Below are 24,798 nucleotides of genomic sequence, written 5' to 3'. Positions count from 1 at the left end.
TGATGTTCCAGCTGTTGAGTATCTTGACTCAATGGTGGATACATGAACCTACATGGGTGACAAAATTGTCATTGCGTGTATAGAATGTAACACACAACACAGACAATGAGTACAGGTAAAATTGGGGAAATCTGAATAAAATAGATGGATTATATCAATGTCAAGATCCTGGTTGTGGTAGTATACTATAGCTTTGCAAGATGTTACCATTAGGAGAAACTGGGAAAAGTGTGCAAGGGATCTCTCTGTATTATGTCTTATAACTGCATGCGAATCTACAGTTTGAATTAAAATTTCAATTTAAAAAAAATTCAGAGAAAAACCAAAAAGGAAAAGAAAAGAAAAAAAGAGAAGTTTCTCAATTCCAGAGTTCTCCAATGAGAAGTCTTATTTTAATAGAGGAATTTAATTTACTTGCTTCCCCCAGATGTCCCCTCTCCAGCACTGACCTTTTTGTCCATTAATATTTTCATTTAAATGCCTATGGGTATTCAGTTTCTCCCAATTTGCAACTGCATGTTACGTGCATCACACACAGTGTTTCTTGGTTATCTTCTCATGTCTCTCATCTCACACACTTTTTCTCACCTGTAGCATTCTTATTGGTTGACTGTTTTACAAATCTGGTGACTTAAACATAACAACAATGTTGACAACACTGGCCCAGGCCATTGCACCACCAGCCTATTTCAGTCTGATCTGGCAGCCTCACTTCATTTTCCAGGGCAAGCCTTCTTTAAACTATGCCACTCTCATGCATGTTATCTACCAGGAAGTAGTCTAGAAAAGTCTTGTATTCCAGTCATTTTGAGAGTGTTGGTTAAGAATAAGAGCTTTGGAATTTGACAGACCTAGGTTTGAATCAAGAGGTTGTCATTTATTAGCTGTGGCCTTAGGTTGCGTGTTTTCTCACCTGTAAAATGGGGATAAAAATAGTATCTATCTCACAGGCTGTTGTAAGGATTAAATGAGATAACGCATGTCAAGTGCCTAGCATACAGAAAGTACTTGTTTATTATTATTCTATTACTCTTTCTCTTACTTTCCTTAGACCTACATTTCCAGCTTTATGCTCATGGACTATTTAGGTATCTAAGTCTAGGATCCATTGCTTCAGTCTTTTGCCTCCCAGTGCCTTGCATGCTTTTGCTACCTGGTGCCTTTGTAAAGCTAAAACAGAAGACTATTGACAGAATAGTGGAGGAATGTGGTTATTGACAAGAGATATCTGAAGGTTCAGTCTCACCTTTATTTGACTCCTAAGCATAGACTACAGTGCAGCCTTTTCTTGCCTTCTTGGCTCTTGAGTGGTATTAGTAATAGCCCATGTGGGCCACCATAGATGTGGGGAAAACAACAAGGAGTTTATAGGCTTATCTGTTTTGTTTTGTTTTGTTTTTTTTTTTTCCAGTTCCAACCACATCCCTCAGGCCCTAGAGCTCAACTAATCAAAAATGTGGTTTATTTGCTCAGATAATTCTGGATAGGGTGGTAGAGTAATTATTCCCCTGAAAACTAAGGGAGAATCTTTCAAAGCCCATTGGAAAAAGCAAGCAATATCAACAATGTTATCACAAGCCTTTCCCCCCCCCCCCCCCCCACAGAAGAGGTAGTATATGGTAGGACAGTAATTCTCAAAGTGCAGTCTCTAGACCAGCAGCATCAACAACACCTAGGAGTTTGGTCAAGATGCAAAATCTTGGGCCCTACCTCAGATATTCTGAATAAGAAACTCTGGAGGTAGGGCCCAGGAATCTGTGTCTTAATAAGCTCTACAGATGACTCTGATGAACACTGAAGTTTGAGAGCCACTCACTGGGGTAGTGGTTAGGAGCACAGACTCTGAAGTCAAATTGCTTGGATTTCACTTTCTGCTCTTCCATTACTAGCTATGCGACCTTGGGCAAGCCAATTACACTCCCATGCCTCAATTTCCCTATCTGCAAAATGGGAATAATAGTATTCTCTCCTTGATCCTCCTTTTATTCCCCTCCTGGCTTCAGTGACACTACATTGTCCTCCTGGTTTATCTTCTACCTCATCGGCTCCTCCATCTATTTTGCTAGTTCCTTGTTCTCTGCTTGACTTCTTTTTTTTTTTTTAATTTTTTACATTATACCTTAAGTTCTGGGATACACGTGCAGAATGTGCAAGTTTGTTACATAGGTATACATGTGACATGGTGGTTTGCTGCACTCATCAACCCGTCATCTACGTTAAGCATTTCTCCTATTGCTATCCCCCCCCAGCCCCCGACCCCGCAACAGGCCCCAGTGTGTGATGTTCCCCTCCCTGCGTCCATGTGTTCTCATTGTTCAACTCCCACTTATGAGTGAGAACATGTGGCGTTTGCTTTTCTGTTCCTGTGTTAGTTTGCTGAGAATGATGGTTTCCAGCTTTATCCATGTCCCTGCAAAGGACATGAACTCATCCCTTTTTATGGCTGCATAGTATTCCATGGTATATATGTGCCACATTTTCTTTATACAGTCTATCATTGATGGACATTTGGGTTGGTTCCAAGTCTTTGCTTTTGTGAACAGTGCTGCAATAAACATACGTGTGCATGTGTCTTTATAGTAGAATGATTTATAATCCTTTGGGTATATACCCAGTAATAGGATTGCTGGGTCAAATGGTATTTCTGGTTCTAGATCCTTGAGGAATTGTCACACTGTCTTCTGCAATGGTTGAACTAATTTACACTCCCACCAACTGTGTAAAAGTTTTCCTATTTTTCCACATCCTCTCCAGCATCTGTTGTTTCTTGACTTTTTAATGATCACCATGCTAACTGGTGTGAGATGGTATCTCATTGTGGCTTTGATTTGCATTTCTCTAATGACCGGTGATGATGACCTTTTTTTCATGTTCGTTGGCTGTATAAATGCCTTCTTTTGAGAAGTGTCTGTTCATATCCTCTGCTTGACTTCTAAATGTTAGAGGCTCCAGGGCTCAGAACAGGAACCTCTTCCTCATTTCCATTACATTTTCTCCCTAGATAATGTCATGCAATCCCAAGGCTTTAAATATCACCTATGTGCCATTGACCCACAAATTAATTAATATATCTGACTCTGACATCCCCCAGAACTTGAGACATGTATATCTGACTATGTGATGCCTCAATTTGGAATATTATTAGGCATATCAACTTTTACATGTCTAAAACAACTTGTGGTACTTGATCACCCCCCCAACCCCCACAAGTCCCTTCTCCTTGAATCTTCCCCATTTTAGTAAATAATCCCATCATTCATCCAAGTTAGGAAACTTGGGAGTACCTTTGAATCTTCTCTTTTATACCCTACATCCAAACCATCACCAAAACGTGGTAGCCCTAAATCCAAAATACATACAGAATTGTCCTTGGTTCTGCTCCCCACCAAATTACTTCAAGCCACCACCCTCTCTCATATTGTCTTCTTGCAGTAGTCTCATAACTGGTTTCTCTGCTTCCACTCTCACTCTATTATAGTCTATTCTCCAAAAGTATCAGAGAGATCTTTAAAAATGCAAATCTGCTTAAGACCATCCAATATCTTCCCTGAACCACTGTTCAGAACAAGAATAAAAGCCAAGCCCCTGACCCAGGCCTACAAGGCCTCCATGATCTGAACTCTGCCCACCTCTCCAACTTCCTTTCTCCCAACTCTCCCCATTGTTCCTGACACTCCCGTCACACCAGCCTTGTCAGCATTTCTTCAGCATGCCAAGCTCCTTCCTGCCTTTAGGCTCAGGTACTACCTATTCCTTCTGCCTAGAACATTTCTCCCCTGGGTATGCAAATGACTGGACTTTTATGATTTATATCTTGGCCCAAATGTCACCTCCTCAGAGAGGCGCTCTTTTACCAGTTAATCAAAAGTAGATTGTCCATTTCAAACACACCACCCTGTCTATTTTTAAGGCACTTATTAAAGCACCTGTCATTATATATTTGTTTGTGTTTACCTGTCTTTCTGTACTAGAACGTGAGCTCCATGAGAGCAGGGACCTTGACTATCTTGCTCACTATGGTATCCCAGTGCCTAGCACAGTGCTGGCACATAAAAGGTCCTCAGTAAATATTTGCTGAATTAATATTCTCAAATAGTCGTAGCTCCTGGAAATTGGGTATTTCTCCATCTATATGCTGAAACATGCCAGACATGTTCCTACATGCATGTCTATGTTCACACCTAATCTTAGGATCGTTTTCACTCTGAGCAACTTATGGTATATAGAAAGGTGCTCAATAAATGTTCATAAATGAATAAATGAAGAAATAAACTTCTTCATGCCCTCATTTTTCCTAGCACATAGACATGAGCAACCATGAGTCTGTTACTTGTTTGACTATTTTTAGGGCATAGCCCTAAAAGCACTGCCCTCCAAATGAAGGGAGAGAGCTGCCTACATGTAATAATGGAAGAAAGTAACAGTTAAAGGAGTTAGACAAAGCAGTTCCAGAATGAGCTGCAGGCTGGGGGCAGCCAGGGGAGGGGATGGTGGGGTGGTGGTGATGTTCAGTGAGGAGTGAAGATGGAGTGCTTTAGCCACTGTATTGGTTCTCAAACTTAAGTTTTTATACAAAAGCAGGGATGCTTATTCAGAAGGTCTGAAGCAGAGTGACCACCCATCCTGGTTTGTTCAAGACTTTTCCAGTTTTATCACTGAAAGTCTAGTGTCTGGGGGAACCCCTCAGTCCTGGGAGACCCCCAAATGATTGCTCATGCTAGTTCTGGGGTGAATTATTTTAATATAACACCCCCAGCTGTTTCTGATGCAGGTAGTTCCCAGGCCACACTTTTAGACGACACAGGAAAAAGCCTTGGTGGCAGCCCAATTTACCTCACTAACTCTGATCCCAAATAATAGGGTTGGCTCAGCTCCTTTTGTTCTCTTTCCAACCTTAGCTAAAAGGAACACTTTGTAAGGCTTCAATTGATTCAAGATGATTGAAAATTCAGGGCTAAGTGATTAAACCTCTTACAGATGGAAGAACACTTAAATGCCTAAATTGCTTGAGTACTTTAAAAATAGGGAGAAATGGCCAAATTGTATCACCCAAAAAGTTCTAAAATAATCAGCTAAAAGGAACCACTCAGAATGTGGGTGGCATAGTGTCATTTCTTCCCAGTCTGCTGACCTCTTCGCTTCAATGGCTATGGGCAGCGTAGTTAAGTGATCTATGAAATGTTAACCTTTCTATCACGACTACAGATGCTGTCACCGGAATAAATTGGAATTTAGCCTATGAAAGGGTGTCAAAGGACACCAATCTCTCTTTCCTCAATCATCTCCACTTCTTTCAAACATTTTCTGCTGCACTGTCACCGTAGCTTGAGATCCATTCCAGTTTCTTCACCCTAGATTCCATAGTTGAAGTGTGTATGATTAAGGATACAAGGATACAACATTTAGTTTCAAATAAGTCACAGTGAAGAGGGCCAACTACCTAAGTAAAAGTATATTTTCAATATATATGTTATTTATGGTTTGGGGTATGTGTTGGTGGAGAAGTGGAGAATTAGAACGCACATACATTGTTGGTGGGAGTGGAAAATAGTGCAGCAGTTCTGGAAAACAGTTTGGCAGTTCCTCAAACAGTGCAACATAAAGTTACCATATTACCCAGCAGTTCCACTCCTATGTATATGCCCCAAAAAATTGAAAACAGGGACTCAAAACTGCTATGAACATCAGTATTCTGATGTTCATAGCAGTATTATTCACAATAGCCAAAAGGTGAAAACAATTCAAATGTCCATTGGTGGATGGATGGGTAGACAAATTGTGGCATATATTATACATACAATGAAATGTTATTCAGCCATAAAAAGGAAGGAAATTATGATAAACATTAGGACATGGATGAACCTTGAGGACATTATGCTGAATGAAATAAGCCAGACACAAAAGGACAAATATTGCATGATTCCACTTATACGAAATGTTTAGAACAGGCAAATTTATAGAGACAGAAAATAGATTAGAGGTAGCCAGGGGCTGTGGGGTGGGGCAAGTGCGGAGTTATTCTTTAATTGATACAGAATTTCTGTTTGGAGTGATGAAAATACTTTGGAAATAGATTGTGGTAATGGTTGTAGAACAATGTGAATTGTACACTTAAAATGGTTAAAATAGAAAGTTTTGGGCCAGACATTGTGGCTCACACCTGCAATTCCAGCACTTCGGGAGACAGAGGCAGGTGGATTTGAGCTCAGGAGTTTGAGACCAGCCTGAGCAACACAGGGAAACTCCATCTCCACCAAAAACACAAAGACTTAGCTGGGCATGGTGGCAGGTGCCTGTCGTCCTAGCTACTTGGGAGGCTGAGGCAGGAAGATCACTGGAGCCTGGGAGGTTGCAGTGAGCTGAGATCGCGCCACTGCACTCCAGCCTGAGCAACAGACTAAGACTGTGTCTCAAAATAAGAGAGAAAATTTTATGTTACATATGCTTTACCAATTTTTTAAAAAGATATGATAATGAGTAGTAATTGGGAAGTTGGGGGTGGTAGTGGGTCCGGGGAGAGAACGATAAGCCTGATACCCTGAAGCTAGTTCCCTGGCAAGCTTAGTAGCTTTGAAGATAAAAATTAACTAGGGCCTGGAGCACTGTATGCAACAAAGATACAGAAGGTAGTACACTTCCATCTGCATTTTTAATAAGCCACTCAGGTGAGTCATGCAGGTGGTCCTTGAAGCATACTTCCATCAGCTACAAAATCTGTGGGTGGATAAGTGGTATAAGTTTTGCTAAAGAGGAATTTGAGCAAATGAATGAGTATCTAGGAGCCTAGCACAGCACCTAGAAGGTGCTTAAAATAATTGTGTTGCATTATTGATTGGAGAAAATGGAGCGCTCAACAAACATTTTTGAATAAATGAATTCATATCGTTGCCTGTTTTCTGAAATGCCTTTTTCTTCCATCTCTAGGAACACCATGCTTCTTCCCTCGAAACTTGACATAAACACAGACTCCTTTGTAAAGCCTTCTCTGATTTCATGTCCCCTACCCCAAGTAGATGTGACCTCTCCTGTAACTATGAGGGGTTATGAAGAGGTATAAGTGCTGGGGTTCAGAGGAATATTAGAAGCACTGGGAAAGGACAGCTGGGCTGGAAATGTCAGGAAGGATAACAAATTTGCACTTGGAATTTTTGCACTGGAGTGGATTGCTACAAGGGCAGGAAGCTGAGGGTCAATCAACAGCAAAGTAAGCAAGGCCAAATTCCCCGATTGGTCAGAAAGATGAATTAAAACTACAAGTTAGAGGGAAACTGGTGAACCAACGACAAAGTAATCCAGGCCCAGTCCCCTGATTGGTCCCAGTAATAAATTCAAAGCATGTATCAACTGCCCTCTTTAACTTCACATTAATGTCATTGCCTCCTTCTAGAACATTCTTTCCTTCCCATTTCTGCATGTGGAAATCCTGCCTTGTTCTTCAAGGCACAGTTCTGTTTGAAGCCCCTTCTATGAAGCTTTCTCTGATTTCATGTCTCTCATCTCTAACAGGAAGATGAGAAGACAGCACGAGACCTGGGGTGTAGGGCATTGTTGGAGGTGCCGGGACAAAAAAGATAGGATAGTGCTGTAAGAAGGACATAGGTTTCATATTAAGATTTTGTGCTTGAGTTTGTTCACTTACATTGTGGTTACTATCATTAAGGAAGTAACCAATCTGGGTCTCTTATGGTAAGAACTAATTCTGTGAGGTAGGATAACACAGGTGAGTGCAAGGAGTTGGCAGTGACACCTAAGACGAGAAGGTAGAACTACTAATTGGCAGAGCTGGAATTTGAACTCAGTTTCTTTCTCTCCTGAAAGGCATGCTGATAACCTCTATATCAGTTGTTTCCAGAATTTAGTATGCATTAGAATTACCTAGGTAGTTGGTTAAAATGCAGATTCCTGGGGCTCACACCTGAAAATCTGACTCAGTAAAAGGGTCCAGGAATTGAGATTTTAATAGACCCTTCAATTGATTCTGAATCCAGTGATCCAAGGACCACCTTCTGAAAAACTTTTCTCTCTTTCCTTGGTGCCACTGACCTCAATCCTCAACCTACCTTTGTTATTCATGCTTAGTGGTGTCATAGACAACTCATTTTAGAAAAGATTATTTTTCCCCATTGATTGGTCTTGGCATCCTTGTTGAAAATTAGTTGACCACAAATGTATGGGCTTATTACTGAACTCTCAATTTTATCTCATTATGTATTTCAGTTATTTACATGTCTATCCATATGCCTATACTACACATCCTTTTTATATTGAGATAAAGTTCACATCACATATAATTCATCATTGTAAACTTTCAAGCATACAATTTAGTGCCTTTTAGTACATTCATAAAGTTGTGCAACAATCACCAATATCGAATGCAGAAACACCCTCTAAAAAACCCAGACTTTGTACCCATTAAGCAGTCACTGCTTATTTCATTCTCCTTCCAGCCCCTGACAACCACTATTCTACTATGGTCTATCCTTGAGAATGATCCACATGTTAAGGAGAAGATTGCGTATTCTCCAGCCACTGGATAGAATGTTCTGTAAATATCTATTAGGTCCATTTGGTCTGTAGTGCAGATTAAGTCCAATGTTCTTCATTGATTTCCTGTCTGGATGATCTGTCCAGTATTGAAAGTGGGGTGTTGAAGTCTCCAGCTATTATTGTATTGGGGTCCATCTCTCTATTTAGCTCTAATAATATTTGCTTTATATATCTGGGTGCTGCAGTGTTGGTTGCACATTCATTTGCAATTGTTATATCCTCTTGCTGAATTGACACCTTATTGTTATACAATGACCATCTAGCTGTTTTTATAGTTTTTGTCTTGAAATCTATTTTGTCTGATATTAATATAGCTACTTCTGCTCTTTTTTGGTTTCCATTTGAATGGAATATCTTTTTCCATCCTTTTATTTTTAGTTTGTGCATGTTTATAGGTGAGCTGTGTTTTCTCTAGGCAATAGGTCATTGGGATTTGTTTTGACATCCAGTCAGCAACTCTGTCTTTTGATTGCAGAGATTAGTCCATTTATATTCAATGTTTATTATTGATAAGTAAGGATTTACTCCTGCTATTTTGTTATTTGTTTTCTGGTTGTTTTGTGGTCTTCTCTTCCTTCTTTCTTTTCTTCTCGTCTTCCTTTTAGTGAAGGTAATTTTCTCTGGTGGTATGTATTAATTTCTTGCTTTTTATATTTTGTGTATTTTTTTTTTAGACAGTCTCGGTCTGTCACCCAGGCTGGAGTGCAGTGGCACAATCTTGGAATTAGGAAGAAATTAAATCTCGAATTCTTAGAGACCTACAAAGAGACTTAGACTCCCATGCAATAATAGTGGGAGACTTTAACACGACACTGTCAATATTAGACAGATGAACGAGACAGAAAATTAACAAGCATATTCAGGACTTGAACTCAGCTTTGGACCAAGCAGACCTAATAGACATTTACAGAACTCTCCACCCCAAATCAACAGAATATACATTCTTCTCACATAATTGACCACATAATTGGAAGTAAAACACTCCACACACTGGGGCCTGTCGGGGAGTGGGGGGCAAGGGGAGGGAGAGCATTAGGACAGATACCTAATGTGTGTGGGGCTTAAAACCTATATGATGGGTTAATAGGTGCAGCAAACCACCATGGCACATGTATACCTATGTAACAAACCTGCACGTTCTGCACAGATATCCCAGAACTTAAAGTAAAATAAAAAAATTTTTAAAAAAGGAAAATAGCAAATGAAAAATCTTGCAACTACTGGATCTTCTTCTATCTTTCTGTGTATTTATATGTGTTGTATGTGTAATGTTTATATATGAATGAGCTCTAATTAATTAGCGTAAAGAAAAGTAACCACTTAAATATTTTGTCATAAAAATAAAAACTGTAATGCCTTTTAGTAGGCTACTGAAAAAACAGTTTTACATGCAAAGTGTGTAAGGAAAGTAAAATGTATTTTTGGTAAAAGATTATAAGAAGGCAAGGGAATGTGAATTTTGGAGGGCTTAGTTTAGAGGGTTAAAGGATTGTTTTAAGTTAGATAGGATAAAGCTGAAGGTTTGAACAAGTTGTGGAAGGTTTGTGAAAAATTAATCTTATAAAAGAAATTCTGTGTGTGAACATATTGGTTAAAGTTAAAGAATTATTATTCAGTTTTTCTGTAAATTGAACATTGGAATAAAAGCACAACAGAGCTTTCTTAGAGCACTGATCTTCTCTGTAACAGAAAATGGTAAAGAGTTATTTTAAAAGATTTATGAGAATCTTGCCTTATGGTCATACATTAAAATTGAATAGATTTTTCTATAAGGTTTTATTAAGAATTGGGTTTAACATCAATGTTATGCTAATGCAAAGGGTGAAATCTGGCTTTCTCTCTTGAACATGATTTTCATGTAATAATAATAAAAAGTATTAAAAAAAATTTTAAATAATTATTCTTGCTGCACTTTATACAAATAATCAGGCCAAGTATAATAAAGCAAATTGGTCTTACCATAATTTGTCTTTAGTAAAAATAGGAAACTGGAGAGAGAAAAATCATGCTTCAAGAACTATGGTACATCTGTTACTAGACTCTAGTGTCAGTTGTTTTTGCATTTTTTTCTGCAATTTAGACTGACCCTGCTTATTTCTGTGAACCAACCAGTGATCTCTTGCTGTGGCTCAGAAGAAACAAGAGGTATAGGTAATGTAAAAATCTGCATCAGTATTCTAATTCTGGGCACGTTGTAATTGGCAAGCAACCCCATATCAGCTTGGTTCCAACAATTGTCCAGTTCATGGAAAGCCTTATTTAGTTTACTTGGGATAATTTGACTTATTTTGTTTTACTGTTGTGGAATATATTGCAGTTTTATTCTTTCTGTAGTAATGCAGGATAAGCTTACTGAATGTTTTCTTAAACTGAACACTTATTAATCTTCCAGATATCACCTTTTGTCAGAACTCAGAGTTATGAATGGCCCTCGCCATACCTACACTTTTGGACTGAGCTCCTCTCTGCCCTGAATACAAGAGGCCCTAAGAGTTAGGCTGGAATATCATTGCCCCATTCAGCCTGAAGAAGTTACAGAAGATGGATCTTCTCCCCTCTACAACTGTTAGGATTAAGGGTTCCCTTGTAAAAGGGAAGGAGGAAATATGTCAGAGGCGTTTAAACCACAGTGACTCCATCTTGAATAGGAGCTGTGTAAAATAAGGATAAGGCCTACTGAGCTGCATTCCCAGTAGGTTAGGCATTCTAAGTCACAGGATGAGGTAGGAGGTCAGCACAAGATACAGGTTACAAAGCCCTTGCCCATAAAACAGCGTGCAGGAAAGAAGCCGGCCAAATCCCACCAAAACCAAGATGGTGATGAAAACAACCTCTGGTCATTCTCACTGTTCATTATGATACAATGATAAAGGCAGGGGGCAGAGAAATTCTAGGAAGACAGGGGCAGGTCCCTGGCGAAGCCCCACTCCCAAGCCAAAAAGCCTGAAACCCTGGCCCAAAGTGAGAACTTACATCCCTCTTTTCGCCTACGGAGTAGCCATGCTTTTATTCCTTTACTTTCTAAATAAACTTGCTTTCACCTTATGGATTTGCCTCGAATTCTTTCTTGCACAAGATCCAAGAACCCTCTCTTGGAGATTGGATCAGGACCCCTTTCTGGTAACATCTGTCCACATCACTATCAGCATTTTGATCAAAACCATTCAACAAGTCTCTAGGAAGTTCCAAACTTTCCCTCATCTTTCTGTCTTCTGAGCCCTCCACACTCTTCCAACCTCTGCCCATTATCCAGTTCCAAAGTTGCTTCCACATTTCTGGTATCTTTATAGCAATGCCCGCTTCCCAGTACCAATTTTCTGTATTAGTCCATTCTCGCACTGCTATAAAGAAATACCTGAGACTGGGTAATTTATAAAGAAAAGAGGTTCAATTGGCTCATGGTTTCTGCAGGCTGTACAGGAAGCATGGCTGGGGAGGCCTCAGGAAACTTAAAATCGTGGCAGAAGGTGAAGGGGAAGCAGGTATGTCTTCACATGGCCAGAGCAGGAGGAAGTGGGGGGAAGTGCTACACAATTTTAAACCACCAAATCTTGTGATAATTCACTTACAAGAACTGTACCAAAGGAGAAATCCTCTCCCATGATCCATTCACCTCCCACCAGGCCCCACTTCCAACACTGGGGATTACAATTTGACATGAGATTTGGGTAGAGACACAGACCCAAATCCTATTATATCCCATGTCATTTATGCATTCATCCATTGATGGATAATTGGATGTTTTCACTTTTCCTGCTATCATGAATAATGTTGCTATAAACATTTATGTGCAATTTTTGTGTGGACATATGTTTTTATTTCTCTAGGAGTGCAGTTGCTGGGTCATATGGTAATTGTATGTCTAACTTTTTGAGAAACTGCCAAATTGTTTTCCACAATTGCATAATTTTACTTTCTCACTAGCAATTTATGACGGTTCCAGTTTCCACATCTTTGCAAATACTTGCTATATTCTGGGATTTTTTTCTTAATTATAGCCATCTTAGTGTGTGTTAGGTGTTATGTCATTATGGTTTTGAATTATTCTTCCCTAATGACTAACAATGTTGAACTTCTTTTCATGTGCTTGTTGGTCATTTGTATATCTCCTTTGGGTAAATGTCTATTCAAGTCTTTCGCCCATTTTAAAATCAGTTTGTCTTTTTTGTTGTTAAGTTGTACAGCTTCTTTACATAATATGTATACTAGAACCTTATCAGATATACAATTTGCAAATATTTTCTCTCATTCTGTAGGTTGTCTTTTAACTTCCTTGACGTATCTTTGTGCTTAATAGTTTTAATTTTGGGCCGGGCATGGTGGCTTACACCTGTAATCTCAGCACTTTGGGAGGCCGAGGTGGACAGATCACCTGATGTCAGTAATTTGAGACCAGCCTGGCCAACATGGTAAAACCCCGTCTCTACTAAAAATACAAAAATTAGCTGGGTGTGGTGGCAGGCACCTGTAATCCAAGCTACTTGGGAGGCTGAGGCATGAGAATTGCTTGAACCTGGGAGGTGGAAAGTTGCAGTGAGCGAAAATCGCACCACTGTACTCCAGTCTGGGTGACAAGAGTGACTCTGTCTCAAAAAAAAAAAAAGTTTTTAATTTTGTTGAAGTTGAATTTATGTATTTTTTCTTTTGTTGTTTGTGGTTTCATCATATCTATTAAGAATCCATTACTAGGCCAGGTGTGGTGGCTCACGCCTGTAATCCCAGCACTTTGGAAGGCCAAGGTGGGCAGATCACTTGAGCTCAGGAGTTTGAGACCAGCCTGGGCAACATGGTGAAACCCTGTCTCTACCAAAAGTACAAAAATTAGCCATGCGTGGTGGCTCGAGCCTGTGGTCCCAGCTACTTGGGAGGCTGAGGTCGGGGGTCACTTGAGCCTGGGAGGCAGAGGTTGCAGTGAGCCGAGATTGTGCCATAGCACTCCAGCCTGGGAAACAGAACAAGACCTTGTCAAAAAAAAAAAAAAAAAAAAAAAAAAAAATCCATTACCACATTCAAAGTCATAAAGATGTTTACTTCTTTTTTTTAAAAAAAAAAACATGTTTGAGAAAACTTTTATTAGAAGATGTCCCAGAAGGCAACATTTTACAATCAGGCAATCAGTAATCAAAACTAAATACAAAATTTCAGGTAAACTTGCTTTTCAAAATAAATCAGACCCTTTTAACAGAATTTCCCAAGAGTTTTTTTTCTTGAACAAAAAGAGTTAACACTGCTTTGCAAACGTCATACAAAAATACAATATAAAAAATACTCCCCGCCAGTATACCAAACAGCAGCTGATAAAACACAAGTTATTTAGACCTTTTTAACGGAATTACCCACGAGTATTTTTTTCTTGTACAAAAAGAGTTAACACCACTTTGCCAAAGGCATATAAAAATACAATGTAAAAAATACTCCCCCTCAGTGTAATATCAAACCACAGCTTATAAAACACAAGCTATTCAGACCCTTTTAACAGAATTACCCAAGAGGTTTTTTTTTTCTTGTACAGAAAGAGTTAACACCACTTTGCAAAAGGCATACAAAAATACAATATACACTTTGGGAGGCCAAGACGGGTGGATCAGGAGGTCAGGAGATTGAGATCATCCTGGCCAACATGGTGAAACCCCGACTCTACTAAAAAAAAACAAAAATTAGCTGGGTGTGGTGGCGCATGGCTGTAATCCCAGCTACTCAGGAGGCTGAGGCAGGAGAATCGCTTGAACCAGGGAGGGGGAGGTTGCAGTGAGCCGAGATTGTGCCACTGCACTCCGGCCTGGCGACAGACCGAGACTCTGTCTCAAAAAACAAAAACAAAAACAACCCCCCCCAAAATATAAAAAATACTCTCCCCCAGTATAATACCAAACAGCAGCTTATAAAATACAAGCTATTCAGGTGAAACATCAGTAACCTACACTCAACCTGTTCTCCATAGACAGTTCCAAAAGTCAGCTGGCTCTTGTAAACCATGCTCCAGAAGGGTAAAGAGGCTATTTCCAAACATCCACTGGAGTTCTCTGAAGGCAAGAAGCAACCTCAGAAAGAAACCATTATGGACAATAGATTTGGAAGTAGCAGCTGGTGTTCCAGAGTCACATATAATACTTACCACTCCCCATCCTCCCAACTTCCAAGCAGGCACCTGCTGTCCTAGGCAGAGTTCTGGAGAGGCTGATCCTTCTCACAGGACAGGCTTAGGGGTTTCAGAGGTTACCCACATGACAACTGCGAGGTTGGGTGACTTTCCCAGACTGGAGGCAGCATCTGGATTCCACGTGGAGCTGCAGAGTCCAGCTGGGGCAAAATCTATCATGGAGGCAGGTGGATCACCTGAGGTCAGGAGGTCAAGACCAGCCTGGCCAACATGGTGAAACCCCGTCTCTACTAAAAATACAGAAATTAGCCAGGCGTGGTGGCAGGCGCCTGCAATCCCAGCTGCTCGGAAGGCTCAGGCAGGAGAATCGCTTGAACCCGGGAGGCAGAGGTTGCAGTGAGCCGAGATCATGCCATTAACCTCCAGCCTGGGCGACAAGAGTGAGACTCCGTCTCAAAAAAAAAAAAAAAAAAAAATCCGTCATGATGGTTGGCTAAGCAGAGCTCCTGGAGGCTCCTTTAAAACACACCAGGAGGCAAGCCCACGTTGTGGAGCACTGGATGAGTCCCAACAGCTCTCCAGAAAACTTCAGAAAGGCCCAGATTCTGCGAAAGACATCTGACTTATTGCAGGCTGGTGCGAGGGCCCAAGGGTGGCTGCAGAGCCAGTAAGCTCCTTGGAGATGCACGAAAGGAACAAGTTTTCATGGTTCTAGTAGAACTTCAAATTCATCAGTCAAGGATTGAGATGAGAGGCAGGTGCGAAAGAGGAAGTGTTACAGTTCTCCCATCTAAGGTGCCTCACACCCGCCTTGAGAAAAGATTGGGCCTCAAGGGCCCCTCAGAAAACACCTGGGCAGGGATTGAGTTCATGAGCCAGGAGTTGGGAACTTTCCCCAGGCCCCAGGCTAAGACCCATTTCCCTGTGTCTTAGAGAAATATTTCTAACCTGCCGGAAAGGGTGCTGTAGAACCCATTGCATAACAGAGGCAGAATGAGACAAAGTCCTTTGTGAGGACAGAAAGTTCCCTCACTCAGAGAAGAGAGCCCAGAGGGCTTTAAGACAAATTACTTACAGGTGAAGCTCTCTTAAATGTTCTGAGTCACAGCATTGAGAGTGGGAGAAAGGGGGTCAGCCAACATCATAATATATACATATATGTAAGGTTTCCAACTCCTCAGCTACTGTAGTGTCTGACAGTGAGGTAATGGTCCACGTTGATCAAGTCTCTGAGCTTGTTTTCACCCAAGGCAGCTTGTGTGTCTCCTGGAAAAAAATGGAGCCGCAGGGAGAGCGTCCACACCCAGCTGTCCTTGCATCACCCCAGAGACATCCTTTCCTAGCCTAAAGTTCATGTAGAGTGTGAGATTTCCTCTAGGCTGGAGCCCCCAACAACATCCACCACCTGTTGCATGGCATCTGTCAGCCTTTTCTTTGGAGATAGTGAGCCAGGAAGACCCCAAGTCTCCTCAGCTGCCTGCTGAGAAGCCAAAGGTGACAGAAAACACAAGGCACTCCCATGAGTCAGGGAAGAGAGCTGGGTTTCAAGGTTTCCAAGAATGCAAGCCTTTATATTGTTTGTGCACTGGCTGCAATGCATTCTGCAATCTACTGTCCAGAGTGTCCTGCTGTAACAAAAATGTACAAGTTACTAAAGGGGAGAGGGAGATCAAAAAGAAAACTTGTGTCTTTTTAAGACAGAATGGTCAGGCTTTTTGGTCAGTAGCTACTGAGGTACTCAATTCTTTTCTGCAATTGCTGTCGCTGGCATTCGAGCTGCCTTTTCTCCGTAGCCATCCTCTCCTCGGCTTCCACCAGTTCTTGTAAGTATTCCGTGGCCTTGACTAGGATCATTACTTTGGAAACCCTAGAGCAGCTGGCCAGGGCGGGTACCTCCTCCCTCAGGGCCAAGAACCGCGAACGTTGATCATTCCGTCTCATGCGCTCCAGGGAGCTGTGGTACTTCTTGGTCCGATTCTCAGTATCATAACGGATGGGTTTGGGCTGGCAGGACTGGGCAGCCTCACTTTCTACAGGTGGGAGGCTCACAGTCTCTTCATCTTCCTTATCATCCTTTCCCCCTGGAGCTTCTCCCTCTAGAGACTCTTTTGGGGGCATCCTCTTTGGAGCCCCTTCTTGGAAGCAGCTTTCTGGAGGAAAAGGGGCAGCATAGTTGTGCTGTTGCTGGTGGATGGAGATGTGGAAGAGATTCATGCGGGGATCCAGAAGGTCTGCACGCACCGCGATGGTGACTAGCTTCCGCGTACTCAAAGACTGCCTTTTCTTTACTGTCACGTCGATTTCTTCACCTTCGGAGTCGCTTGGGCTCTCAGACCTGGAGCAGGCCTGGATCTTGGGCTCGCCCAACAAACAGGGGAAGATGGGCGCTAGGTTGCCGGCATCGAGCTCAGGAGTGTAGTCGGGGGTGGCGAACTCCTTGGGCGAGTATCCCGAGGGCGCGCCAACGGCAAGCAGGTCACTCGCCGCTCTCTCCAGCGGCTCCTGGGCGGAGAAGCCGCTCCACATGCAGTCACTGCGGATGAGGGAGGCGTAGTTCGCGTCCCAAGCTTTCCAGTAGTCCTGGGATTCCGTCTCGTCCCCAGCGCACCCTACCGGCCACGGTTCCAGGAGACCAAAGCCGAGGGCTGGGTTCCCGGCGGCGGGACCCAAGTCCCAGGGCGGCGGCACCAACTCGAATTTCTTCCAGATGTCCTCGCTGGGCGTCGTGGAGCGGTAGAAATCCTCCCCGCCGTCATAGTCGTAGAAATAGTGCTGGTACGAGTCGCGGTCCATGTTGGCTTGCTTGCTCACGCAGCTTGCCACCTGGAGCAGACTGGTTCCCCTCCAGCTGGGGGCAGCGGGGCACTCCGCACACGCGCACAACGCGCCACCGAGCGCGCGACCCGCCCTCTGTTTATTTCTAAGAGGCTTACAATTTTAGCTCTTATATTCAGGTCTTTGGTTCATTTTGAGTTATTTTTTGTATATGGCGTGAGGTAAGGGCCCAGCTTCATTCTTTTGCATGTGAATATCCAAGTATTCCAGCACCATTTGTTGAAGAGACTATTCTTTTCCAATTGCATGGTCTTGATACCTCTTTGAAAATCAATTGACCTTAGATGTATGGGTTTCTGACTCTCAATTCTATTCCATTGATCTATATGTCTATCCTTATGCCAGTATCACATTGTTTTGGTTAGTGTGGTTTGTAGTACGTTTTGAAATTGAGAAATGCTAGTCCTCCATCATGCCCAGCTATTTTTTTCCTTCCTTCCTTCCTTCCTTCTTTCCTTCTTTCTTTCCTTCCTTCTTCTTTCCTTCATTTTCTTTCTTTCTTGTGTCACCCAGGTTGGAGTGCAGTGGCTCAATCTCTGCTCGCTGCGACCTCCGCCTCCTGAGTTCAAGCGATTATCCCACCTCAGCCTCCCAAGTAGCTGCGACTACAGGCGCGCATGGGCCACCATGCCTGGCTAATTTTTTTTTTTTTTTTTTTTTTGTATTTCCAGTAAAGACGAGGTTTCGCCATGTTGGCCAGGCTGGCCTTGACTCCTGACCTCAAGTGGTCGGTATGCCTCAGCCTCCTAAAGTGTTGGGATTACAGGCATGAGCCAATGAGCTCCACCTGCAGTGTGGCTATTTTAATTATAATTTTTTAATATTTCTTTTTCAGATTGTTCACTGTTAGTGTATATAAATATAAATGATGATTTTTGTATGTTGCCCTTGTATCCTGCATCTCTGCTTAAATCATTTATTAGCCCTTTTTTTTTCTTTTTTTTGAAATGGAGTCTCGCTCTGTCACCCAGGGTGGAATGCAGTGACGCTATCTCGGCTCACTGCAACCTCCACTTCCCAGGTTCAAGAGATTCTCCTGCCTCAGCCTCCCAAGTAGCTGGAACTACAGGCAACTGCCACCATGCCCAGCTAATTTTTGTATTTTTTGTAGAGACGGGGTTTAGCCATGTTGGCCAGGAGGGTCTCAAACTCCTGACCTCAAGTGATCCACCTGCCTCGGCCTCCCAAAGTGCTGGGATTACAGACATGAACCACCACGCCCAGCCTATTAGCCCTAAATTTTTAAAAAAGATTTTCTATATATAAGATTGTGTCAGCAGGGCTTGGTGGCTCATGCCTGTAATCCCAGCACTTGGCCAAGGTGGGCAGGTCACCTGAAGTCGGGAGTTCCAGCCTGGCCAACATAGTGAAAACCCATCTCTACTAAAAACACAAAAATTAACCAGACATGGTGGCCAGCGCCTGTGTTCCCAGCTACTCAGGAGGCTGAGGTAGGAGGATGGTTTGAGCCAGGGAGGCCTAGGCTGCAGTGGGCCGAGGTAGGAGGATGGTTTGAGCCAGGGAGGCCTAGGCTGCAGTGGGCCGAGATTGCGCCACTGCACTCCAGCCTTGGTGAGAATGTGAGACTCTGTCTAAAAAAAAAAAAAAAAATATCGTCTGCAAAGTTGGTTTTACTTTTTGTAATTTGAATGACTTATTTTTCTTGACTAATTGCTCTCGTTAGAACTTTCAGAACAATGTTGAATAGAAGTATTGAGAGCAGACATCCTTGTGTTGTTACTGATTCCTTTGGAAAAGCTTCCAGTCTTTCACCATTGAGTATGATGTGAGCTATGAGTTTTTCATACATGCTCTTTATCAGGTTGAGGAATTTCACTTCTATTCCTAGACTGCTGAGTGTTTAAATCAACCTTACATTCCTGGGATAAATCCCACTTGGTCATCATATTATTACATAATTCTGTTTATATGTTACCGGATTCATTTTGCTAGTATTATAATTTGTTTAGTGTTTTGCTTTAATAATAATAATAATAATAATAATTAATAATAATAATGTTTTGCATCACATTTTTGTGATGCATATGGGTTTAGTTTCAGGATAATACTTACCTCATAAAAATGTGTTAAGAAATGCTCCTTCCAAAAAACCAAACACTGCATGTTCTCACTCATAGGTGGGAATTGAACAATGAGAACACATGGACACAGGAAGGGGAACATCACACACCGGGGCCTGTGGTGAGGTGGCAGAGGGGAGAGATAGCATTAGGAGATATACCCAATGTTAAATGATGAGTTAATGGGTGCAGCACACCAACATGGCACATGTATACATATGTAACTAACCTGCACGTTGTGCACATGTACCCTAAAACTTAAAGTATAATAAATAAAATAAAAAAAGAAAAAAAAAAGAAACCCTCCTTCTTTTCTATTGTTTAGAAGAGTTTGGGAAGGATAGGTGTTAATTTTTGTTTAAACACTTGGTAGAATTCACTCTTGAAGCTGTCTGGTCTTGAGGGGTTTTTTTGTGGGAAAATTTTTATTATTAGTGCAATATCTTTACTTGTTCCAAGTCTATAAAGATTTTCTATTTCTTCTTGGATCTGTCTTGTGTTTCTAGGAATTTCTCTATGTTATCTAGAGTATCCAATTTGTTGGCATTCAATTGTTCATACTATTCCCATATAGTACTTTTTATTTCTATATAGGTTGGTGGTAATGTGTCCTCTTTTATTCTGATTTTAGTCATTTCAGTCTTCTGCGTTTTGTTTTGTTTTGTTTTGTTTTGTTTTTTAATTGGTCAGTCTAGCTAAAGGTTTCTAAGTTTTGGTGATAAATACCAAAATTTGGTTTCATTCATTCTCTGTGTTTTTTTTCTTTTTTCCAGATTTATTGGGGTATAATTGACAAATAAAAATTGTATGTATTCAAGGTGTACAATATGATTTGATGTATGTATGTGTTGTGAAATGATTATCACAAATTATTTAACACCTCAATCAGTATAGTTACCATTGTGTATATGTGTGTGTATGTGGTGAAGGCACAAAGAGAAATCTACTCTCTTTGTAAATTTCAAGGAAACAATGCAGTATTATTAACTATAATCATGATGCTGTCTATTACATTCCAGAATTTATTCATCTTTTTACTGAAAGTTTGTACCCTTCCGTGAACATCTCCCCATTTTTCCCACTCTCCAGCCCCTGGCAACTACCATTCTACTCTCTGCTTAAATGAATGTGAGTTTTTTATAGCTAAATATATTTCACTATATACCACATTTCGTTTATCCATTCATCCATCAAGGGACCCTTAGGTTGTTTCTATGTCTTACCTATTGTAAATAATGCTGCAATGAACATGTGGGTGCAGATATTTTTTGAGATACTGATTTTCTTTCCTTTGGATATATGCTTAGAGGTGGGATTGACAGATCATATGGTAATTCTATTTTCATTTTTTGGGGGAATCTCCATATTGTTTTCTATAGTGGCTGCACCAAGTTACATTCCCACCAACAGTGTGCAAGAGTTCCCTTTTCTGCAAACCCTCACTAACACTTATTATTGCTTATCTTTTTGATAATAACCATTCTAACAGGTGTGAGGTGATAGCTCATTGTGGTTTCAATGTGCATTACCCTGATGACTAGTGATGTTGAGCACCTTTTCATATACCTGTTGGGCATTTGTACGTCTTCTTTGGAAAAATATCTATTTGGATCCTTTGCACGTTTGTTAATCAGGTTATTTGTTCTTTTGCTATTGAGTTGAGTTCCTTATACATTTTGGATTAAAAACGCTTCATCAGATACCTAAGACATCCGTGCCATTGAAACATTTGCCTCTGGGCCAGGCACAGTGGCTCACGCCTGTAACCCCAGCACTTTCGGAGGCCGAGGGGGGCAGATTACCTGAGGTCAGGAGTTTGAGACCAGCCTGGCCAACATGGTGAAACCCTGTCCCTACTAAAAATACAAAAAAAAAAAAAAATTAGCTGGGCGTGGTGGTAGGTGCCTATAATCCCAGCTACTCAGGAGGCTGAGGCAGGAGAATCACTTGAACCCAGGAGGCAGAGGTTGCAGTGAGCCGAGATTGCGCCATTGCACTCCAGCCTGGGCAACAAGAGCAAGACTCCATCTCAAACAAACAAACAAACAAAAAAAAGACAAAGGAAAAAGAAAAAAAAGAAATATTTGCCTCTGAATGTTTTTGAGAAACATCCCCTGGGGAAAAGCTGTTAGCACTGTGTTCCTGATAAAGGCACACTTTTCAAACCAGTCGTCCAGGGAGCCGCTGAACAAATCAAATAATGACGATTTGAGGAGAATGAGTTCTTCTCTGCTCCCCTCAGTACTAGGAATGTAACTTTTTATTTTCAAAGCTACTGCTGAGCTAGGGAGGAGGGAGTGGAATAGGACACATTAAAATATCACAAACCTCACTCTTCTTACTAAGATTCAGCCACTTTTTTTGAATATGTGCTTCCCAGGTTGTTGCAAGACTTTGGTTAATTTCCAGATTTCTGAAATAGTTGAGTCTAACCGTTTTTGTCAGTTTTTCATTGTTTTAATGGAGGAGTGGAATTTTGTAGTTCCTTTCTTTGCTATTTTCACTAACATCACTCCAGCAAATGTTTTAATAATGCACTTAGTAACGGGTTTAGAATCCCTTGCCCTTGACTTCCCTAACCCCCAACATCAAATTCTACCTTTGCTCCTGGGACCCTGCTAGAGAAAGTTGCAAACAGGTAAAGGTCAGGGTCTATTATTTATTTATGCTCTCCACCTCAGTTATGTTCTCCACATTGCAGTCTTTCCATTCCTCCCCTATTGACTACAAGTAGCTGTTCCAAATTTCTTCTACTCTCCTCAAGTCTTTCATACAATTCCTGTCTATCTCACTTTGTCCTCATGAATTCCACAATTCAAAATATATTTGTATCTTATTTGTATTTCTCTTAGTAGCGGAGGTCTGAGGTCAGACTTCCTTAATTTAATTCCTGCCTTGATTTAATTCCTGCATTTATGTTTACTAGCTGCGTGATATTGAACAATTTACCACCTCACTTTGTCTCAGTTTTCTCATCCTCAAAGGATTAGTGTAAGGATTAAATAAAATAATCCATGTACAGCTCTTAGAACAGTTTCTTCAATACGTCTTCGCTATCAGCATCATCATTATCATCATCATCATCATAATTACCCCGTTACTCCTATCTTTAAAGCATGTGTCTGTCCTCAATACCAGTGTTAACCTGTGCTCTCTGGACCACATCTCTTCTATTATTTGTACTGAAATGATTTCCTACCTTAAATATTTAGTACTGACTCCTCTACCTTGGCCTGAAACTCATTCAAGTATGCAGATCTTTAAAAATTCAAAAACAAAAGGAAAAGTAAAAATAAAATACAAAAACAAAACAGAAAACCTAATACCACTCTCTCCCACAAACTGCTAGTCCATCTTTTCCTTTCCTGCCAAATTTCTCCAAAGTTCCCTTTTGTTACTTATTGATCTCTTCGAATCTAGATTCTACCCGCCCACAACATTGCTGTAAGGCAGTGGCCTAATCCTTTAATTCAAATAACCTTTTCAGTTTTCATTCTCCTGATCTCACTACAATATCTAACAGGCTTTACCTGGTTTCTCTTAACACTAACTTCTTCTGGGTCTTTGCCCATTTCTTCCTATGTTTTCATTCTGGCTCCTTTATTGGCACAGGGGTCAGTCTTCAGCTGCTTGTCTGCACTCTAGGAAGGGTGGAACATCTTCTTATGTCTTGTAGTTTTCACTAGTTTCTTTATACCTCTGTTCCAGCCCTGTTAGTGGGAGGCAAATTTAGTGCCTCAGTCCTAAGTAAAACCTGTAAAAGCTATGCCAAGCAAGCCAGCTTTGGTGGGCTAGAATGTATAGAATCTATAGCATCTTTTAACATTACTCTTGGATTCCTATAACAGAATCTCTGTATCTACCCACTTCATGCATCCTGCAGATGATTGACAGATTTTCCTGAAACATAAAAATAGTTAACAAGGTCATAGTTAGGAGGGGCAGGAAAAGTAGTAGGGGGAGGGGAAGAAGAAGAGGAAGGACAAGAAGAGGAAGGAGAAGTAGAAGAGGAAGGAGCAGCAGCAAAAGCTGCCTTATACATCATAATGATATAAAACACAATTAAAATGCATTTTTATAACTTCATGCAGTTTTAGTAATATAGTTGCTAACATTTTATATTTAATTAACATAGGCTTTCTGAAAAGGTGTATTGTTAGGCTTCCTTTAATGAAGAGCTATTTGGGCTGGGCACAGTGGCTCAGCCTGTAATCCCAGCACTTTGGGAGGCCGAGGTGGGCGGATCACTTGTGCTCAGGAGTTTGTGACCAGCCTGCCAACGTGGTGAAACCCCGTCTCTACTTTAAAAATATAAAAATTAGCCAGGTGTGGTGGCCTGCACCTGTTGTCCCAGCTACCCAGGAGGCTGAGACAAAATAATTGCTTGAACCCAGGAGGCGGGAGGTTGCAGTGAGCCCAGATCATACCACTGTGCTCCAGCCTGGGTGACAGAGCTAGATTCTGTCTCAGAAAAATAAAAATAAAAAATAAAGAGCTCTTTATATGTATCCCTACCTTTTAAATAAAACAATACCCATGCTAAAGTCTTCACAAAGTTAATTTCTTAATACGTTGAGGCACCATATCGTTTTGTTTACGTTATTTCATAGAAAACCAATGGAAGGTAAATTTTAGCTTAGTTCAAGTCAAACTATTTCAAAACAATGAAAATTTCCAAGTATTTTAAATGTAACTGAGGATTATGCGAGCAAGCTTTTCTGGGTCTTGGTTGCTCAATCAGTCCTGGATTTAAAAAAAAATAAAAGAATACTTAGAACAAGTAGGAAGTGGGAGAATGCTAGCACAGTCAATGAGAGAAAGTGACAATGATGCCTTGCCATACCAGGATTCAAAGATAATAGCTTCAAACCTGTGAAATGGTAAAGGTACAGTAGTCATGATGAAAATAGCCTGAGCCACAATTGAGTCCTAGGTCTGTCTTACTCTAGAGCCTATGCTCTTTAATTACTAGGTTATATACTGCCTCTCTTGTCTCTGTATCATGTCAATTCTCTGATAAAAATCTGGATTTATAGGATGAAGACAAAACTCTGCTGTCTTTCAAGCTCCGCCTTAATTTTTCCTCCACCTACCTAGCCAGTCTTATTCTCTGATAACCCCTAAAGCAATCATGCAATTTAGTCAGATGAGTTTCCATACTGTGCATCAAATCTGCCGTGTTCATTTCTTTTCTCTTTTCTTTTCTTTTTTTTTTTTTCAGGCAAGGTCTCGCTC

The 24,798-nt window shown here is 41.1% G+C and overlaps 2 protein-coding genes across 2 annotated transcripts in view; one reads left to right on the top strand and one right to left on the bottom strand.

Annotated features, from left to right (window-relative positions):
* Positions 1-15,130: 15,130 nt before the first annotated feature.
* LOC129024464 (putative myc-like protein MYCLP1) lies at positions 15,131-17,483 on the bottom strand. Its single transcript, XM_054471551.1, has one exon. It carries the CDS (start codon positions 17,438-17,440, stop codon positions 16,367-16,369), a length of 1,074 nt encoding a protein of 357 aa, XP_054327526.1. The 5' UTR covers positions 17,441-17,483; the 3' UTR covers positions 15,131-16,366.
* The window catches only part of NUP62CL (nucleoporin 62 C-terminal like), a 145,888-nt gene continuing 137,419 nt past the window's right edge, over positions 16,330-24,798 (top strand). The window contains exon 1 of the mRNA XM_054471554.2: positions 16,330-16,470. The gene's annotated coding sequence lies outside the window, so the exon portion shown is untranslated. The remainder of the gene's footprint in view (positions 16,471-24,798) is intronic.

Source organism: Pongo pygmaeus, chromosome X, assembly GCF_028885625.2.
Source record: "Pongo pygmaeus isolate AG05252 chromosome X, NHGRI_mPonPyg2-v2.0_pri, whole genome shotgun sequence".
Classification (NCBI taxonomy): domain Eukaryota; kingdom Metazoa; phylum Chordata; class Mammalia; order Primates; family Hominidae; genus Pongo; species Pongo pygmaeus.
This window is presented reverse-complemented; position numbering and strand designations above follow the sequence as displayed.